The sequence below is a fragment of the Harpegnathos saltator genome, unplaced genomic scaffold, assembly GCF_003227715.2.
Source record: "Harpegnathos saltator strain DR-91 unplaced genomic scaffold, Hsal_v8.6 scaffold54, whole genome shotgun sequence".
Classification (NCBI taxonomy): domain Eukaryota; kingdom Metazoa; phylum Arthropoda; class Insecta; order Hymenoptera; family Formicidae; genus Harpegnathos; species Harpegnathos saltator.
Window position 1 is genome coordinate 1,029,828 of NW_020230360.1, and position 19,643 is coordinate 1,049,470.

The 19,643-nt window shown below is 49.5% G+C and overlaps 1 protein-coding gene across 5 annotated transcripts in view; it reads right to left on the reverse strand.

Annotated features, from left to right (window-relative positions):
- shaker (potassium voltage-gated channel protein Shaker) overlaps positions 1–19,179 on the reverse strand; it is a 176,524-nt gene extending 157,345 nt beyond the window's left edge. The window contains exons 1-3 of one of the 5 annotated variants that reach the window (XM_025303357.1): positions 18,973–19,179; positions 15,582–15,838; positions 11,664–12,533 (exon numbers count right to left, since the gene is read on the reverse strand). In XM_025303357.1, coding sequence (XP_025159142.1) covers positions 11,664–11,839 — 176 coding nt within the window. In that variant the 5' untranslated portion in view covers positions 11,840–12,533; positions 15,582–15,838; positions 18,973–19,179. Of the gene's footprint in view, positions 1–11,663; positions 13,281–15,581; positions 15,839–18,724; positions 18,863–18,972 lie in introns of those variants that run through there. The other 4 variants (XM_025303361.1, XM_025303360.1, XM_025303359.1 and 1 more) reach the window with 4 other exon arrangements.
- Positions 19,180–19,643: the final 464 nt, after the last annotated feature.

Consider the following 19,643-nt stretch of genomic DNA (forward strand, 5'->3'; position numbering starts at 1 on the left):
TTCGTGCACGTGGGTCGCGTTCAGACAACAGCGTATTTATTAGTTTACTCGTGTCGCGCGGTGGCATATTGATCGCTACAATAGAACGATTAATAGCAACGAAACGCGCGCACACACGTGCCGCTCGCTCATTCCGTGCTATTCTTAATCGCGTATCAATTGAGTGTCCCACTTGTGCTTTTATTCTCGTCACGCATCCTCCGTCCGAAAGCGCACCTTAAGCGGATGCCTTTGGCGTCATCTTTGGCGACTGCTGTTTCTCGCTAATGTGAAAGAAAAAGGAAGAAGAAGAAGAAGAAGAAGGGGAAGCACCGCACGCGCACCCCGGCCGAGTTTCCAGCCCCGAAATTTCTGCGAGTTTCTCCCGAGCCACCCAGTGTGCACGGAGCGGTTCACCTAAACGCGAGCGCTTCGGGGAATTCGCGCGAAAAATGCGAAGAGCCGGAGAAGGAAGACAAATTCCCCCATAAGGGATTTTCGCAGGAGCGGGACGTATCTCGAGGCGTCGCGCGGCGCGTCGCAGGAGCGATATATTCCTTCGGATGAAATCGAGCGAGATTTATTTATCGCGAAAGAATTTCGGATAGGAGATCCCGAGGCTGCGTCGCCCGAGAGATCTCTCCCGGCTAGACGGTAGACGTGAATCTCGCGGGATTATTTAATACGACAAAAGAGAGAGAGAGAGAGAGAGAGAGCCGCGCGCTGCCTCGCAAATTCGATTAGGCGCGTCGGCGGCCGCGCATAACAATTCAGGAGGTGCGCGCTTCCTTACACGGAGACGATCGCGGCGGGTGTCCGCCTGTCAACCCGCGCTACAGAGTCTACAGAGTCGCTCGCTGCAGCGAATCTCGGCATTCAAATTCGATGAATTATAACGCGAGAGTCGCCCGCGTCGGTACCCGCGAGATGTTTGATAAGCGCACAAATCGATCGAAGCGCGCTCGGAGACAAAGTCCCGAGCGATCCGACGGAGATACCATCGGCGACGGCGGCGGCGGAATTGTCTTTATAGCCAGCCAGACAGCCAGCGACATAATATTTCAGCATCGCCTCTCCCGCCCCGCGCCCGCCGCCCGATTCGCTCGCTTTCCCATTAATTTCGCGAATATCATTATCGTCGATCGCGCAGCGGAATGAATGGCCGTCGAAACGAGGCGAAGTTTGCAACAACGAGCGAGCGAGCGAGAACGCGAAGCCGGTTTGCCGGGGGAAAATAATAGACAACGGTAGAGCGTGCTCCAACTGCGAGGGTGGCGAACATGTAGATTTTCAGCAAGTTCTAATGAGAGACAAATGTAGCGCCGCGCGCGCGGTGAATACACACACACTCCAATTTTCGCCGGTCGATGAGTAAACGCAATTTTCCGGCTCCTCTCAATTTCCGGCCGCGAATCGCCGCGGATTCATCGGCCGCCGGACGTTTTAAGCCGACTGTTTTGCATCGGTTTCCGTTGCTCGTGTTGCTCGTCGCCACGGTAATCGCAAACTCATAAACGTGAATTGCCTGCTGTCTCTGATTTGGAAGCCTCAGTAGTATAAGTAGTATAAGTAGTATAAGAAACTGACACTGATTGGCAGTTCCAAGCAAGCCGACAAGCCTACACTATGAATTTATGGTCATCGCCGTGACGAGCATCAAGATCGATGACGCGGCTATTGCAAAAGAGCCTTAACCCTTAACCCTAGTTCACTGGTGGACTCGAAATCAACGTTTTGTGCCAAAACCGGTGAGAACGGACGATTTCCTATTTTACATGGAAGTTTGTCTGTAAAGATTTCTTTGGGACCGCTGGTGACGAATCCAAGGTCGAAATTCAACATGGCGACATCTCAAGTGACTAACTTTGATATTCCATTACGAATACATATCAAGCTCAGTATGTTTTTTGATCGCAGATAACGACTGTCAAGTCCATAAATCCCAGATTTTTACCAGACAGCAGTTCGACAAACAAGTAATTTTCTTCAACATGTTTCACTCGCTAATAATGAAGGCAAGAGTATCCATAACGGAATATTGTTAGTCACCAGAAGCCGTCATATTAGATCTGTCGTTTTGGACTTTGCAATTTCGATTTGATTCATCGTCAGCAATCCAAAAAACACGAACATATTGAATATGATCTTCTTCACAGTGGAATAACAAAATAAGTCACTCGTGGCCGCCATATTAGATCTGCCATTTTGAATTTTGAAATTTCGACTCCGGGCTCGTCAGCAGCAACCCGAAAATTGCTCTATAAAGAAGATTTTATACAAAATCAAAATGGGGATATCAATCTTGATAAATATTCTGCAAAAACTAACAAAATTGAATACTTAAGCGCCGTCTTATTGGACTCGCCATTATTCTCAAGTAGGATCTTCTGAGGATTCCAGAGGGCAATTTTTGGTACATTGTTGAAACTATAACATTACAATTTATCGTTGACAATGCTCGAATTACTAAAGTACACATTGAACAACCTGAAAAAATATAATTTGAGTCAACTACAACATCAAACAATTATATAACTCCCAAAAGATGATGGGGTCTTGTAAGGATCTCGGTAAACAATATTGATTGAAGACCCTTGTTATATTAAGAATTAAGGTGAGTGTTTCAATTAGTAACCTTTCATCGTGAAGATATAAATTAGTAGATTAATAATATTCGTATTAAGCTAGATACACAAAGCTGGCCTTGCTGGAAAGCTTAAATATTTTGGGGATTTTAATTGTGTGTAAATCTCTTTCTAAAATTTATGTTACTCTAATTTTTTAATTTTCTCAAAAATAACTCAGGTGCCGCGCGTGTGTGTGTGTGTGCGCGTGTGTGTGCTAGTGACATGGCAGTTTAATTTAATTTTCAAGAATTAAAGAATAACTGCACAGATGTGACGAACAGATACTTGATATTGATCATCGACTTCTAAAATGTCAGCAAATAATAACTATTTTCGGATTGTCGCCGTCAGCGGTAAACTTATAATCATGATGTCTCGGTATTTATTACGGCTTTTAATCCGAAACTTGTTACATCCGATAATGTGTGAAATTTAAAATAAATACACGTTCCATCTATTGTAAAATTTCCCGAGATCATTCCCGAGGGTGTCTTCTTTAGGCATTTTGGACACATTTAGAATGATACTGAAATATATCTTGTACGTTATTTAAAATATTTATAATTATATTACTCATAAATAGTGTTTATTTATTAAAATTTATAAATTATTGATAAATATGGATCTATATTAGCTGCTCTATCGAGGGAACCGGATGCAGTTAACAGTTAAATTCCGTTACGAAAATCCTTTGAAAGCAGAAGAGCCTTTAGGCGAGTATCTGTCATCGCCGTCGATATCACGCCAACTCGCCGCGATCGGCCGCGTAATCGCCTCACGCTGGCTTTATACACTCTCGCAGTCTCTCAGCCGTGAGCGGGCGATTTCGTCTGTCGGATCCCCGCGTCCAAGGACTTGGAGAATACGCGTAAATCCGTGAAAACGACCGATTACGAGGCGCTTTTGCGATACGATGCTCGCGGCACAGCCGCGGCACGCCGATTACGCTGCCTCACGATAACGGGGATGTTAAAAGAGAAAAAAGAAAAGGAGAGGAAAAGGCGCGCGAGCATCCTCCTTTTACGATTCCCTCTGCTTCCTTCAAAAAGAAGGACGCGTGCCGGAGTCCAGCCGCCTGCACGCTACAATAGTCAAAGGCGCAGCGGAAACGCGGCGCTTATATACGCGTCTCTCGTTCTCGCGCGTCATTCGACCGAGGCGCTATCGCATAATTAAAGCGGGATCAATTTCAACGCGCCCAAATTAAACGGCCGAGAGGGAAGTCACCCTCAAAACGACCCTTCTCGTCTGCGCAAAAGAGTGACCCGAAAATTAGCCCGTTTTCGTCCTCCCGTTGATTTTTTAAGTAAATCGTACGCCAAACGTTACCTTGTAACGCGGTGTGGATCCTCGCAAATTTTTATCTTGAAGTGACAATTGGTGTCTGAGATAGAGAGGGTCAAAGTTCATCAGCGATAAAGCTTGTGTTCTTCAAAGCACAGTGTTTTTGACGGTTTGAAAATTCAAGATAATGTATCCTAAGATTTCTTGGGTCGCTAATTACGAATCTAAAATCAAATTTCTTCAAAAAAGAAATTCAAGGTGGCTGATCCAATATGGCGGACCTTACCACAAAAAATCATATCTATATTGTGAAATCCATTTTAATGGCACAGTATTATCTATCTTGAGATTGTTTTCTACAAGTCGAACTTCAAGTTAAAGAGAAATTCAAAATGGTCTAATATGGCGGACCTTATCACAAAAAATATATGTAAGTATGGAGTTTAGTTTAATGGTTTAAGAATATTTATCCTAGGTTTTTTCAGGCGCTGATGGCTATTGTCAAATTAGATTTTAGAAATTCAAAATAGCTGATCCAATATGGCAGACAGTTGATGAAAAAATGTTTTCTTATCTTGAGCCATTACCAGGTCTGTAAATATGAAACCGGAATTTGCCCATAGATGGCCCTAGCTGTCAATGTAGTTACCGTCAAACCGCGTCATTGGCGCCATTTCCATTTGTTGACATCTGACAAAAATTTTCAACTCACAACAATACAAGTTTCATACAACAGCATAGTTTGTAATAGCGTTGAACATGTCGAATTTTGTGCCTGGAAGCTACGATTTGCGGATAGCATTGATTTTCTGTTACCATTTGAAGAAAACCGCTGCACAATCGCATCGAATGCTTGTCGAAGCTTACGGTGAGCATCAGGTAGCTCAGTGCTCTTGGTAAATCACAGTGCTTTGAGTGGTTCAAAAAATTCAAACGTGGTGATTTTGACGTGAGAAACGAAAAACGTGGAAGACCACTGAAAAAGTTTGAAGACAGCGAATTGCAAGCACTGTTGGATGAGAACGACGCTCAAACGCAACAACAACTCGCGGATCAATTAAATGTGACACGAGAAGCCGTCTCCATACGTTTGAAAGCCACGTTTGAAAGATCCAGAAGATGGGAAAATGGGAGTTCCACATGAACCGAATGAAAGACAGCAGGAAAACCGAAAAACCACTTGCGAAATGCTGCTCGCCAGGTACAAAAGAAAGTCATTTCTCCATCGAATTGTGACTGGCGATGAAAAGTGGATATATTTTGAGAATCCTAAGCGTAAAAGATCATAGGTAACTCCAGGCGAACCATCGACATCGACTGCAAGGCCAAATCGCTATGGACGGAAGACAATGCTCTGTGTTTGATGGGATCAAAAGGGTGCGATCTATTATGAGCTGCTAAGACCTGGCGAAACCGTTAATACTGGACGCTACCGACAACAAATGATCGATTTGAATCAAGCTTTGCGTGAAAAACGACCAGAATATCAAAAAAGGCAACACAAAGTGATTTTGCTTCATGTTAATGCACCGTCACACACAGCAAAACTGGTCAAGGAAACGATTGAGGCGTTCAGTTGGGAAATACTTTCGCATGCGGCTTGCTCACCAGACTTGCCTCCGTCCGATTACTACTTATCTGCATCGATGGGACACGCACTTGCTGAGCAGCGCTTCACTTCTCACGAAAATGTACGAAAATGGCTCGATGACTGGTTTGCCTCAAAAGAGCAACAGTTTTTTTGGCGTGGCATCCACAAATTGTCAGACAGGTGGGAAAAATGTATAGCTAGCGATGGGCAATACTTCGAATAAAATATTTTTTATCATTTTCATACAATAAACGTGTATTTTCGATACAAAAATTCCGGTTTCATATTTACATACCTGCTAAACCAAACATCATAATAATTGAATATGTTTTTTAAATATGATCCGCCATATTGGATCAGCCATCTTGAATCTCTTTTTTGGAGAAATTTGACTTTAGATTCACAATTAGCGGCCCAAAAAACCTTAGGATACGTTATCTTGAGTTTTCAAAGTGAACACTGTGCTTTGAAGAACAAAAGCTTTATCGCTGATGAACTTTGACTCTCTCTATCTCAGAAACTAATTGTCCACCTCAAGCTAAAAATTTGCGAAGATTCATATCACTCATTATAAGGTAACATTTGGCATATGATTTATTTAAAAAATAGGCTCCAAAATGGGCTAAAAAAGGGCTTTTTTGGGTCACTCTTTATTTACGCGCTGTGCAGCCGGGATAAATCATCGTATACATATAGCCGCTCTCCCTTCGCGCGATCCACACTCGCTGAATCTATACTTTTCGAAACATTTCGCCTTTTTCCGCCGCACTACGCAAGAGACTGGTAAATATATTTACACCGTCGCGTTCGAACGAATGGACGACAGTCTTCGCACGAGCGAGCGAAAATGTTTACACAGTATTCCGTGCCGGTTCCTGTTCATGTTATCCCGGATCATGTTATTCTCGTTTTTGCAGCAGTCGAGTCGAGTTGCGCCTAAAACGCGGCGGGTATGTGTTCCTGAGAATCTCCGAGGCAAAAGAGCATTCCTCAATGTCTCTCCGCCGTCGCTGAAATTCCACACGGCGAAATAAAATCGCTCAGAGGAATCGCTCACCTGCCCGAAGGACCTAACATTCGTCAGCATTGAGAGCGACTTTCTAAAGAAATCGACCCTCGTTTCTTTGCCGTTCACTCGGCCGGAAATTAAATAACACGATAACCCTGCCATCGTATTTTTCGCGATATAATCTAAAGAGAGACAGAGGGGGAGGGGGAGAGAGAGAGAGAGAGAGGAAGAGAGATTTAAGATAGCATAAAAATGTAAATTTGGACATCCACAAGCCGGGGAATCCACATCGGGATTGTGTTGACCGAAAATTTTGCGAAATCGTACAAAGATCTATCGAGACGAAAATTGTCAGCCAATTTCAATTGACAATCAATTCAATTGATGAATATCGAAATCACACGTCTAATGCACGTTGTTTTTATTATTTTTTTTTTTATTATTGCCGTAATGTGTTGAAATAGAGTCTGCGAAACATCTAACATACCTTCTGCTCAAAAAGTACCCGGAATTGCTTATTTAAATGGCGCGCGTTTGTAATATTTCAAAGTCCTTTTGTGGTTAGATCGGTACCACTGTACTTAATTAACTCCCATACAGCATTAGAACGTGATCTGTCAATTAGTTTGTTCGTGATAGTTACATATTTATTTATGTCGACTTCAGGTACCAGTTTACGATGACGAATATTGTGGAATAGAAAGTTTGCCTTAAGTTTGCCTTAAGTTTTCAACGAAATTTCTTGCATCGATGTGTTAGGTTAGGTTGTTGACAATTCTATAGAAAACATATAGCGGTAACTGTATCTCAAAAACATAGGTTTACGAGTGGTGTAAATTGTTCAAGGAGGGTCGTACAACCGTCGAAGACTTGCCTCGTTCTGGTCGCCCATCCATGCCAAATACCGACGGAAGCGTTAAAAGAATAAAGAAATTAGTACTTGAAAATCGCCGTGTGAGAGTGAAAGGGAGATTGTAAGCCGAACTTAATCAAACGGCTGTGCCCATACCATACCAGACCGAAGACAACTCATGGATTTTGCGTCACGATAATGCACCACCGCACACATTGCTTCTCGTATATAACTATTTGGCCAAACATCGACTAACTACCTTGGCCAAATTTCGACTAATATCATTCCGCAAGCACTGTACTCGCCAGATATAGCCCTGTGACTTTCTTCTCTTGCCAAAACTCAAATTCTTCCGCTTCGTGGTTTTGAGATGACTGAGACAGTAAAAGAGAATTCGCTGAAGCAACTCAAGGCCGTACCAGAATCGACCTGTGAAAAGTTGAAGATTGGTCGATTCCGCTGCGTTCGATGCGCAATCAGAATTTTTGCCGAACCCCAGTCAGAACCATAACGTTGATTCGACGTCGATTTGACGTTAAAATGGTCGATGAAACGTTGAATTCAATATTAATTCAACCTTCATCGACGTCGAATCAACGTTGTGGTTCTGACTGGGACGTGTTATCACCGAGAAGAAGACGTGACGAAAGATGCCTTCAAGTAGCGGCCTACACGTCCACTTCGGTCAATTCGAACAATTTGAAGTTTACGCGAATTCAAGAGACAAAATTGGCCGCGCGTTGACTAACAAGTCTGCTTGAGGAGAGTGACGACGAAGAATGTGAGATAACGGACGCGAGAGAACCGGCAAGGCTCGCAAATCGTGAGGATAGAAGAGATACATGAACGTGTGAGACGCGACAACGGCCGCCTTGCACAACAACTGCCCTTGTCAACGTCACACCTGCTCGTTCCGCTTCGTCGACGTCGCCCGGCGAAAGCCGACAATGGAACAATAGTTGCGCTCCAGCTCGGTGCGACGTAGTAAAACTCGCGGAATTGTGAAAGACGCGGGACGGAGATTAAAGCGAGGATTAAAATGTTCGCTACTCGAAAGCAGCGAGCGACCAAGTAGAGGTCCGCGCGGACCGGTATGATAGCGCGCTGTGACAAATCGCCCTTCTCGATTGAACACGTGGGAGCACTCGTCGGGCGAATTTGTACGGCGATCAAGTACCTCCCGGACGAGGATGACGGCAAACCAGCGTGAAGGAGGATATCTACGATTGCGCCCGCGCGAGCGCCGGGCCGATGCTCCTTTCTTTCACGGCGACGAGCGAGACCGTGTTTGCTCTCGTCGGCCCTTCAACGAGCAAATCGAACCCATCGAGTTTCAATCGTCCCACGCTTGCTTTGTCACTCGGACGAGTGTCACCGATAACTTACAGCCGCGCAAGCCCATCCTACGTTTTCCGCGCCGTCGCGCGTAATTTCAATGCTTTTTGCAACAGGACACGACACCTCGTAACATTATCCGCGCTTAAGCGCTGAAACCCAGCCAAAGTCCCTAGCCGCGGTGATTTTCCCGTTGAAATCTGGCGAGTCCCTTTACGCGCGTACCTACGAGCTTTTTCAGACGAGCGCTCCATCACCGACGAGAGAAAGTTCAAAAAGCAAGTGACGAATGGATACAACGTACACACAAGAGTCCATTGACGCAGTCACCCTTCCCGGCCCTCATTCCCTAAGCATAGAGACATCAAACATTTCCAATCAGGCGCATCATGTCTGAATATTCGTGCATCATGGTTACGGATTTACATGGACTGACTCTACAGAAAAGGCTACGAAGATTACATCGGGAAAGAGGCTGGTCTGTGCCACGGGCGCGTTCGATCCTTGTCCAGCTTCATTCTTACTGGAGAAAGCTAGACGAAGACGGAGCATGCCCGCGGACAATGGAAAGCGAATATAGCTGTCCTCTGTACGTCTTGCCCTCAAATCTCTCGCATAAGAAAGCGCAGCCTACGTGTATAAGTCTGCAATTATGACTGTTGATTAACCTGCTCGACCTAACCTAACCTAACCTAACCTAACGTTACGTTATGTTTCCTTTATTACGATAGCTTTAAGGCATCCGAGAGAGATTGTCCGTAAGCATTGCTTTTTCTTCTTCTTCTTCTTCTTCTTCTTCTTCTTCTTGCTAGAAATAGCTAACGGACACTCGGAGTAATCGGCATTGTGTACATTTTTCGCGCACGCCGTACTGCTTAAATGTAAAACTATCAAACTGACAGATGGTAACAGATTGGCCGTTTTGAAGTGTCGTTTCCAATTCGCCGAATAATCAATAGTCTTGCCGCACGAATATTCAAACATGATACGCCAGATTGGAGATTGCCGATGTCACTACGCCCGGAGAGTAAAAGCGCATTAATGGAGTCTTGAGTGTAACAGGCATTCAATCTTTGTCTGACTTTATTCTATACCGAAGAGAGCTAGATAGCATGCTTATAGACAATGAATGGAAGGAAAATACAGCTGTCCTTTATTTACCTTGTCTCAAAATCTCGCTCATAAAAGAGTATAATTTGTATACGGGATATTTCAAAAGCTTATGGCTTAAGGAACGTATAAAGGGGTTAGAATGTAACAACTTTCGATTAAAAATTTAAGTTCTCCGAAGAAATGCTGAATCAGTACAGGCTGTACTGTAATATTTGAATGTACGGAACTCGAATAATATACGTATCAATAAAATAATCGTAACTTACTACTCTTCCATATTAGCTTTATTTTGTTTGGGTGAGGTTTTGTTGAGGATTACATCAGCTTGCAAACTATTCACGCTGTTGAATGCTGAGTTAGTACAAGTCTCTGAATGTAGGAAACTCTCATAATAGATTGCTAACATAATCGTACTTTGCGCGAAGGCGCAACATGGATTGTTTATAAGTTATGACGGTGATTTTCGGCCGCCCTCGGTAAGCCTCTGGACTCGCGAATAATAAGCACACGCAAAAGGTACAAAAGCAGCAGAATGTTGTTCGACGATGCATCGAATGTTAAGATCGCCAATTCGAACAGCTTTTGTAAATTCAATTTGTAAGCTAATGTAATCCTTAACAGAACCTTAACAGAAACAAAATAAAGCTAATGAGAAAGTGGCAAGTTACAATTATTTCATTGGTATATTATCCGAGTTCCATATATTTAAAGTCCCGCGTTCAAGATTACTTCGGAAAAAAAATAAATTCCTAATCGAACGTTGTCTCGTTTTTTAACTCCTCCCCCTTACAATCTTTAACGCATGAGTATACTATCTTGAACCCTTGAAATCCTGAGCCCTTTTTACATCCCTGTATACAAGCCCTGTGTACATCTATAATCACACATAACAGTTGGTTAACTTGTTTAATCTTGTTTATTTACGTTGTTAAGTTTTCTTTTATTACGATAACTTTTGGACATCCGGGAGATTGTCTACAGACGTTATTTCCTGTTGGAAAGAAGACATTCGGAATAATCAACACTACGTACATCTTCCGCGCCACAGAGATTAAACGTAAAACTCGTAAACTGACAAATGCCGGTGGCCGGTCGGCTGTTTTGAAATATCGCCGTCGATTCGGCGATTAATCAATAATCATGCCACGCGAAAATTGGCGGTTGTAAATTTTCGACGTCACCATACCCAAAAAGAAAGACTGCGTGAATGAAATTTCGCGTGCAATAAGCAAAGAAGAAAATCGTGTGTGTACAACAAACCTGCATTCTTGTGAAAGAGGAGAATCGCAAAGTGTTAGATAAAATAAGCGAAAAAGGAAGATAAATATTAATATCAGTAGCAACCTCATCGATTTCAATGACCTTGACATATATCGTCAAGGACATGACTCTGACTAACTTGCAAAAAGTTTAAACCGTCGCTCATCGTCTATTAAAAAGTTATCAACAACAGAAATTTCACAAATAGATTCTGTTTTTTGCGACACAGTGTACGTTAAAAAGTATTAAACAATACATATCGGTGTTTCCAATAACGCCTGCCATATGCAAAAATGTATTGTAAAATTGGGTCAGATTAAGTTAAGCTAGGTTTTCTTTGGGGCGGGAGTGCAAGGGAAGGGCCGGAGTCCCTCACCCGCTCATACGTACTGTTTTAATATATACAGTGTCCGAAAAGTAGCTTCCACTTTGCGAAACTTCTTTTGTCAATAACTTTAGAGCGAACAATGTGCGACCGCTGGCACCTTTGACAAATTAGTGGCAAGGCCATGACCTCGACAACATATATCAAGGTCGTTGAAATCAGTGTGAGACCGCTATTGATTCAGTAAATATTAATATTTACTGAACAGGATCGAAAAGAGTACTCACTGATTGAGCGTCCGATCGTTGCTGCCGGTGGTCGCTGAACCCTGCACCCCAGAAGCGGCGGCGGCGGCGGCGGTGGACCCCGAGTCGTGATGTCGGCGTTCCTTGTGGACGATGCCCATAAGCTTCATCCACGGGTTGTTGGCCGCATGGGTGCCCATGCCGCCGCTCTGCCACATTGCGCTCGCCAGCCTCGCTCCTTACGCAGGAGCCCGGCTCGGGCTCCGACTTGTCTTCGAACCTGGCCGCGAGCGGCCCACCACCAGCAGGACTAACGTCGTCGTCGTCCTCCTCCTCCTCCTCCTCCTCCTCCTCCTCCTTCTCCTTCGCTTCGTCCTGTCCCGTCGGAGCGGCCTCCTCCAGCTGCTCGCTCTTCGCGCTTCGTCCGTTCCGCGCGGCGAGCTCAAGGGCACGTCCTCGGTCCTCTTCGCGACTCGTCTCAAGGACGCAACGGGTGGGCCCGAGCGGAACGCGCGGCTCGCTGCCACGATCCTTCGGGACTCTGCCGAGCTGAGCCACAGAGGGGACCTCTACGTCCTCGCGGGGGCCCGCACGGCGCAGCTGCAGCTGCGCTGGCCCTGGGTAGGTGCGAGGTGCCCTGCGCGGCCCCGTAGGCTCCCTAGCCCGGCCCCCGAGCACCTCCACCATCTAATCCTTCGTTTCGTCACAAGGCTTTGCCGGCCCCGTACCCCCCGCCCGTGCACCGCCACCCTTCGTTGTAGCTGCACCTGCGTTCTCCTGCGACGGCCGAACTCTCGCTGCGACGCGCGAGACGTCGCCGTCGCCGTCGTCGTCGTATTCGGGCAGCTGCTCGATCCGCCGGCAGACGCGGTTCTTCTTCCTCCTTCCTAGCGAATGTCGGACTATCGCTGGCTGGACGAAGGAGACGAAGCGGGCGAGTTTAATGTCGACGGCGGTGGGGGCGAGAAGTTTGCGCGGGCGGGAATTAAATTCTTCCGCGAGTTCCTCAGCGCGCGCGTATAGAGATATGGATGGGATTGCTTCTCTTTTGCCTCGGATCCTTATTGGATCCTGCTCGATCGCTCATGTTTTATTGAATAACGTGTCGCGCTGTTCGGCTGTTACGTGTCGGGACGAAACGACGTAGCCCGAGATAGGTCCGTTCGAATATTTTTATGTCACCTGGCTATTTGCTTCCCCCGCGCCGATTGACAGACGCCGATAATTATTTATTAGAGCAATCGACGACGAGCCGGCGGACGCGGATACGTAAACACATCCGCTTCCTCGTCGGAGACCGAATTCTTAATTAAAATTAAGATTCGACCGGGGCTGCAACGAGCCGTTTTCCAGAGTCGCTCGTTCTTTAAAAATTTACACGAAAGCGTCGTGAAAATAGCGAGCCAATCTCGGGGAAGGGTCTTTTCAAATCGAAAGAAAAATCTAATTATCTTCCCTTTCTCACGGGAGACATCGCGCGTTGTTCTAATGCAAAGGAGGATCGCGAAGGGCAGCTCGCCGGCATTACCTTATAAACAAGGGCACTCGCGATCGCACGTATTTCCCAAACGATATTCCCTCGTAGCGCGAGCTAAAGGCATATCCAATTAGCGAGCAGATTTACAGCATCTCATCCCTTTTATGCTATCTCGATAATTATGGCAGATAGAAAAATTTTTAAACAAAAATTGTATGGCATAAGAAAACGTACAATTTTTGTTTCAACCTTTTTTACCCTACCTGCAATAGTTATCGAGATAGCATAGAGCATAGAGGGGATGAAACTTTGAAGGGCAGTTTCACCCCTTAAACCTGAACCACTGCCGATAAAAAAAAATATGGGTCTCTTATTTTTGGCTACTCTACAAATGTGCCAAGTTTCGTCAAAATCGGACACACACACTTCGCGGATGTTCCTTGTCAATTTCGTGGAATTTTCGCACTCTCCGCACTATCGTCGGCAATTAATTCGCCCGACAGATGTCACGCAAGATGCGTAAAAAAAAAGCCGTAAAAAGTCGAGTCTAAATGCTTAAATAATTAAAATTTACTGTGCAACGCGTAAACGAGCTCGCAGGAAACAATTCGACTCGGCGAGCAGGGGCTAACCAGTCGACCGCTCGCGAGAACGGCACGGAGGGAAGCAGAGTGCGAAAAATAAATATTTATCCAGCGACGCGAGATACTTAGTTCCTGTAACGACGCGCTATTAATAAAGGCGCTATCGCGGGGGAACGAGGCTAAGCCGGAAAAAAACGGTTGCAGCGGAGGGAAAAATGGAATTACTTCCACCCTCTCGAGGGGCGTCACGCGCCGGCCGCCCGATGCAAAGAAGATGCATGGGAACGATTTCCGAGATTATTTCGCGGACGTGCTTGTAATCATAATTACAGGCCGGATATCCGAGATGTAATTACAGCGACACGATATACCGTCGGAGTCATATCGGCGTTTCGATCAATGGAGGACGACTCGAGTCGATTTCATCGGCGCGGGCCGATAGCGAACGGATCGCGCAAAGCGGCAGCGAGCAGTCTCGAGAAATTTCCATGCACGTGCGATGCCCCCGGAAGGAGCAAAATGAAGAAACGGTAAGAAGGGACAGGACGCATCCGCGACAATAATTGCGAGAAATGTAAAAGCGAGGCAAAGTCTGCCGCGCGAATTGGCAAAGGGATATTGACTAGCCTCTAATCAAGAGCGCCGTGAGTTCAAATACACAATGCGCGCGCGCGCGACTTCTAATGCACAACGGCGGCTCGGTGTTTTTCATCGGCCGCGAGGAGTTAAAGAGGCGTGCGCTTCAAAGGGCCGAATGCGCTTCAAAGAGGCAAAAAGATTAAAAAAATATAAAATGCCCATAGCGCTTGCATGTCGGCCGGCGCGCGTGTGCCAGCTGCATAAGAACCGCAAACAGTCCACTATCGATCCTCTTAAAAATATCTGCAAATTGGCGTGGTAATGGCCGAGGCCTATGTCTCTGTCTCCCTCTCTTTTTTCTCTTCCTCCCTCTCCCCCCCCCCCCCGCCACCGGAGACAGACAAGTCGCAGCGCTCTGGATGCGTTAACATTATCGAACACATTTTCGTCGCCAGCTCGCCAACACGACGCGGCTGTGGCAAGACTTTCGCGTCTGGGATGGTGAGAGACTCCACGGAACTATCGCGCGCACACGACGCACACACATACACGCACTTGTGCACGCAGGAGGAAAGAGGGGAGAGCTCCAGGGGGGAAGCGCTAGGCGTGAGGCGACTGCGATAAATTAAGCATCGAGATACAACGCAGAAGTAACGCGTCCCGGTGCGATTCAAAGGGTAAAAGTTTACCGCGACCTTTCCCGGTGCTTCGTTCGAGAAGGTTCCTCGTGTAAAAATAACGGCCAAAATAAATCTCTGTCGGTGGGCGAGGGAAGGGTGGCAGGGAGGGAGGGGGGGGGGGATTCGTACTTTGCGAACTCGCGGTCGTCGGTTCGGCTCGCGAAGCGCGCGTGATTTGACTTTCATCGCGCGCATATATATATATATATATATATACAGCCGCAACGATACCCCCGCGTCCGACAACCGCAGGATCTGCCGCGTCTCAGGAGCAGCGACGTGCGCGCGCGAGTCCGTCTTCCGTCGCGGGCTTTCGCGCGTTTCCCGTTGCGAGAGTAGTCGCGCGCAACGCTGTCGGCCAACGGCTGCCGTCATGCCGCATGGAGCAGCGCACTGCGTGCACTCTCCTCCGCAGAGCGCGCGCCAGAGAGAGAGAGAGAGAGAGAGAGAGAGAGAGAGAGGAGCGATCTGAAAAATGAAGATAAAGCCGACGCGCGCGCTGCGCAATCCTCCGGCCGTCCTGCGCAAATTCCAGGATACCGCCGCGACATGTTCGCCCTCCTCCTCCTCCTCCTCCTCCTGCTCCCGCCCTTCCTTCTCCTGCTGTTCCTCCTCCGTCCTTCGCCGCCCCCTTTCTCACCTCACTGCCGGATCAATGCACCCCTGCAGGTGCAGCCGACGACGGCGTTCGCGGCTGCCGAGGAGCACAGCCGCACACTGCACTTTCGCTCGCTTCCACAGCGAGCGCGCGGAAGGCGGAAGGGCCGCGAAGGGCCCGATCTTCACGGTGGGCCCCTCTCGCGCGAAGTTGGACCTGCGAGCGGAATCGCGGCTCGCCGCTCGTGTTCCTCAGCCGGCTAGGCGACGACGGCCCCGCAGTCGTCGCGTCGCATCTCGCTGCACAGCCGCGAAAAAGCACGTCACACGGAACTTTCACGCGCGCGCGCGATTTTTCTCATTCTCGCCCCCATTGACGGAGCACCGCGCGCTGCCACCCTCCGGACCCGTCCCTCCCGCCCGCGCTTCCCGATTTCCCGGCGGCGCGACCTCCTGTCGTTTATACTGGCGTCAAGCCAGTTGACGTAGATGCGGCGCGAGAGGCCGGCACGTATGCACGACGTAAGACGCGACGCGACGCGACGCGACGTTAATCCGATGGAACGACTTACTACTTAGCCGAGGCCGAGACGCGGGCGATAATTTAGGACGGGCCACGCGGCGATCGGTCAATTAGACGGAAGCGAGAGGCCGCGCGCGCGCGCGACAGGAAGCGAGGCCTCGTCGTCACACACACACACACACACACACATTCGTCGGAGCGTCGTCGCCGAACGTGGGAGCGTACAGAGCGAGCTGAACCGAGTACACTCGCTCTCTTCCTGCCGAGTGAACATCCTTCGAACGAGACAGACGAGACTCGCCCGTTCGCGCGCGAACATTCGCAGGTTATAAGATACAGCTGTGTCTCGATTGCCCCGCGGACTCGCCTACGGCGAGGAGAGGTCGAGAGAGGAGCGAGCCGTCGAATTCTCGGGCTCCGTGCTGCTGAGACTTCCAACGACGACGATGCGACTTTCCCGACTGCTCGTCGTCCACGTGAACGATTCGAAAATTCCCCGCACCGGGGGGACTGTTTAACCGCGCTCCGTGATCCCTACGGAGCCCTCGGAGCTCGGAAACGCTCGTTGCGCAAAAGCGAGCGCGCTTAAATTCAACGGACGAAAATCACGTAGACGAAAATCGAGCGAGCGGACGAGCACTCCGGCGACAGAGCCGCGCCGTGAGACCGAGAACCGGTCAATCGGTTCACACCCGGTGCGCGGTCGGCTCGACGACGGAAGTCCTGCGCTTCCTCTCCGCTCGCGATCACCTGCCCGTCCGAACTGGTTGAACGCTCTCTCTCTCTCTCTCTCTCTCTCTCTCTCTCGCAGGGAAAAGCGAGAGACCACGCGCGCACTCCTCGCTCGTGCACGAGCATCGAACCTGGACGTACCCATCGCCGACACCACGGCACGGTGGCAGCCAATGAGATCGCGCGATCTCAGCCGCATTGGCGGTGCGTGAGAGAGCTCGCGGACAGGGGAAGAGCACACGCGGCACCCCCGCTTTTTGGCGGCGCGGCCGCGTTATCCCATGAGATCCTACGGTGAATTTGATCCGTCGCGATCGATCGATCCGCGAAGACGTGAACGAGAAGCGGGCGAGAGAGAGAGAGAGAGAGAGAGAGAGAGAGAGAGAGAGAGAGCGCGGTCGAGACTCAGGTCATGATCGGTCGGAAGCCGTTGAGCGCGCCGCCGCGAAGCTGCGGAATTAGCTGCACGATCGCGATTGGGAGCCTCGTAAAACCGGACGGCCCTCATGAATCCCCAATGAGTCCCGGAGCGTGTACGGAGCGGATCCGTAACATCTTCCTGAGGCTCGAGAGAACGAGCCCGATTAGAAGCGAGCCGACGAGCCGGAAGTTCACGCCAGCGATGAGCCCGGCTGATTGCGGGCGGCTGATTCGAACGCCGCGCTGCTGGCTCCTTTAATCCGACGTTATTTACCGCCGCCGCCGCGTTAATCTACGGCGCGCGTTTTACGGCGCGCTTTACCGAATCGTGACCGAGGTCCGATAATCGATGAGATAACCGAGTGAGCACTCGGTGAGCGCTGAGTCGAACGGCACTGTCATTCGATCGCGGAAGGCCGGAAGTGCCGAAGCGCCAGGAGACGCCAGGAGAAGCGCCACGTGATCGAATCTGATTATCCGACCCGATTATCGGGACAAGTGCTGTCGGATTTTCGAACAACGACGTAGCGCCTTCTCGTGTGTGTAATAATAAACTTTCGTCACACTGATGTGCACACACGCACGAGATATACACGCACGCATACACACACACACACACACGCACACACATACACACACACACACACACGCACACGCACACAGCCGGCTAAGCGAGATCGGACAGACGGATCTCGCGTCGGAGGTCGTCAGAATCAGTCACGCGTACGCGGGCAGCCGCAGTCGAAGTCCTCGTGAACTTTCGACCTCGAAGACTCTCTACCCTCCTCTTGCTGACTTTCGACTCAGCGCGAGAATCTTCTCTCCGCGTCGGACATCCGTGAAATTTCCGCGCGTGGCCCCGAGCACATTTCCGAACCGCTCGCTCGATTTTCATATCCTGCCGAAAACTCCTGCCCGGAAGGAGGCCTTCGCTAAGGCGTCTCGTTCATTCCGACGAGTCAGCGACACGTCGACACGCTCGAGAGGAAGGATATTCAACGGCGATCGTATCGAAACGATACCTCGAAGAGGAACTTCTAGCGGACCCAACGTGAATCGGAACCCAAGGTTGGGAAAAGCATATTGAAGAGCAACGAGACGAGGATTTTCCTCGACGTGGCCAAGACACTTGACACAACAATCGACAGAGCACGCACTCTTCGGCGATCACGCACGATCCTGAGGAAACTCAGTGGCGCACGCACGGCTTGCTATCGGCGAACAAAGTATCTCCTAGCGTAGCGAGGAAAGGAAGGAAGAGTCATTCATGATGTGAGCACTGTGCAGACTCCGCGGCCGATTGGTGGAGCGTTGAAGTCTTCCGGCCGGTTTCGCCCGGCGCGCGACCGCCACGAAACATCCGCATTCCCGGTGCGTGCTCCGCGAGTAGGACGTTTCGCTCGCCGGCGAACGAGTACACAGCGGAAGTGCCGTCCAGGTAGCGAGACAGCACGGCGATGCAGAAGAAGCCGTCGTGTGTGTGTGTGTGTGTATGTGTGATTTCAGCCTACCGCAAGCTACTTCATCAAGCTCGGGTCTCGACTAACGCTCCCTTTGAAAAAGACTGACCCACCGACGATGACGACGACGGCGACGACGAGAAATGATGAAGAAGACCAGAACGATGAAGACCACAACGATGAAGACGACGACGACGATGACGACGACGACGACGACGACGACGGTCGTGCACGCGTGCCGGCGCGTTTGATCACAAAATTTCGGCGCAAGTACGTGGCGAGGTGGTTTACGTGCGTACACAAGCAGTCCCGCGGCGCGACAAGCCTTGGGGGCACGGGGCGACGGGGGACGGGGGAGGGGGCTTTTCGGTGACAAGCGGCGGGGTGTCGCGGTGCTTGTGGGTATGGTTCGTGGGAAAAGGCAGCCCGACTCTCGAGAGAAACGGCGGGCGGCCACGAGACTCCCGCGCGGAGCCCAACGTTTCGCCTCACTGCTGGGCTCACTGCAGGCTCTGACGCACCAGCAGAGCCTGCCACCCCCTGTGCGCGCCCCCGACCACCCCCTCCGCCGGCCCAGCGCGCGCCAGCCACCCACCTCCCGCCCTCCACCCTCCGGCTACCTGCCGGTCTGTCGGCTCGCCTCCACTCGCCGCCCTTCGCCCCGCCGGCTTCGCGCGAGGCCGCACCATTCCTCCCTTCCCGGTGAGAGAGAGAGAGAGAACCCCTTTCCTAACTCGCGACGCAACCCAACCCGCGCCAGTGGCCGCCGACCGCCGTGCACCCTTCCGCCGTGCCCTCGCGACCCTGCCGCGTGCGGTAGGATTGAAAGGTGTACCGATAAGTGCGCGCGCGGGTCTGTGTACGTGACCCGACTATGCGGCGCGCACGGACTGAAGAAAGGAGACCACCACCACCACCCCCCCCCCTCGGAAGAGGGAAGACTCGAGTGAATTACTCTCCGGCCGGGAGA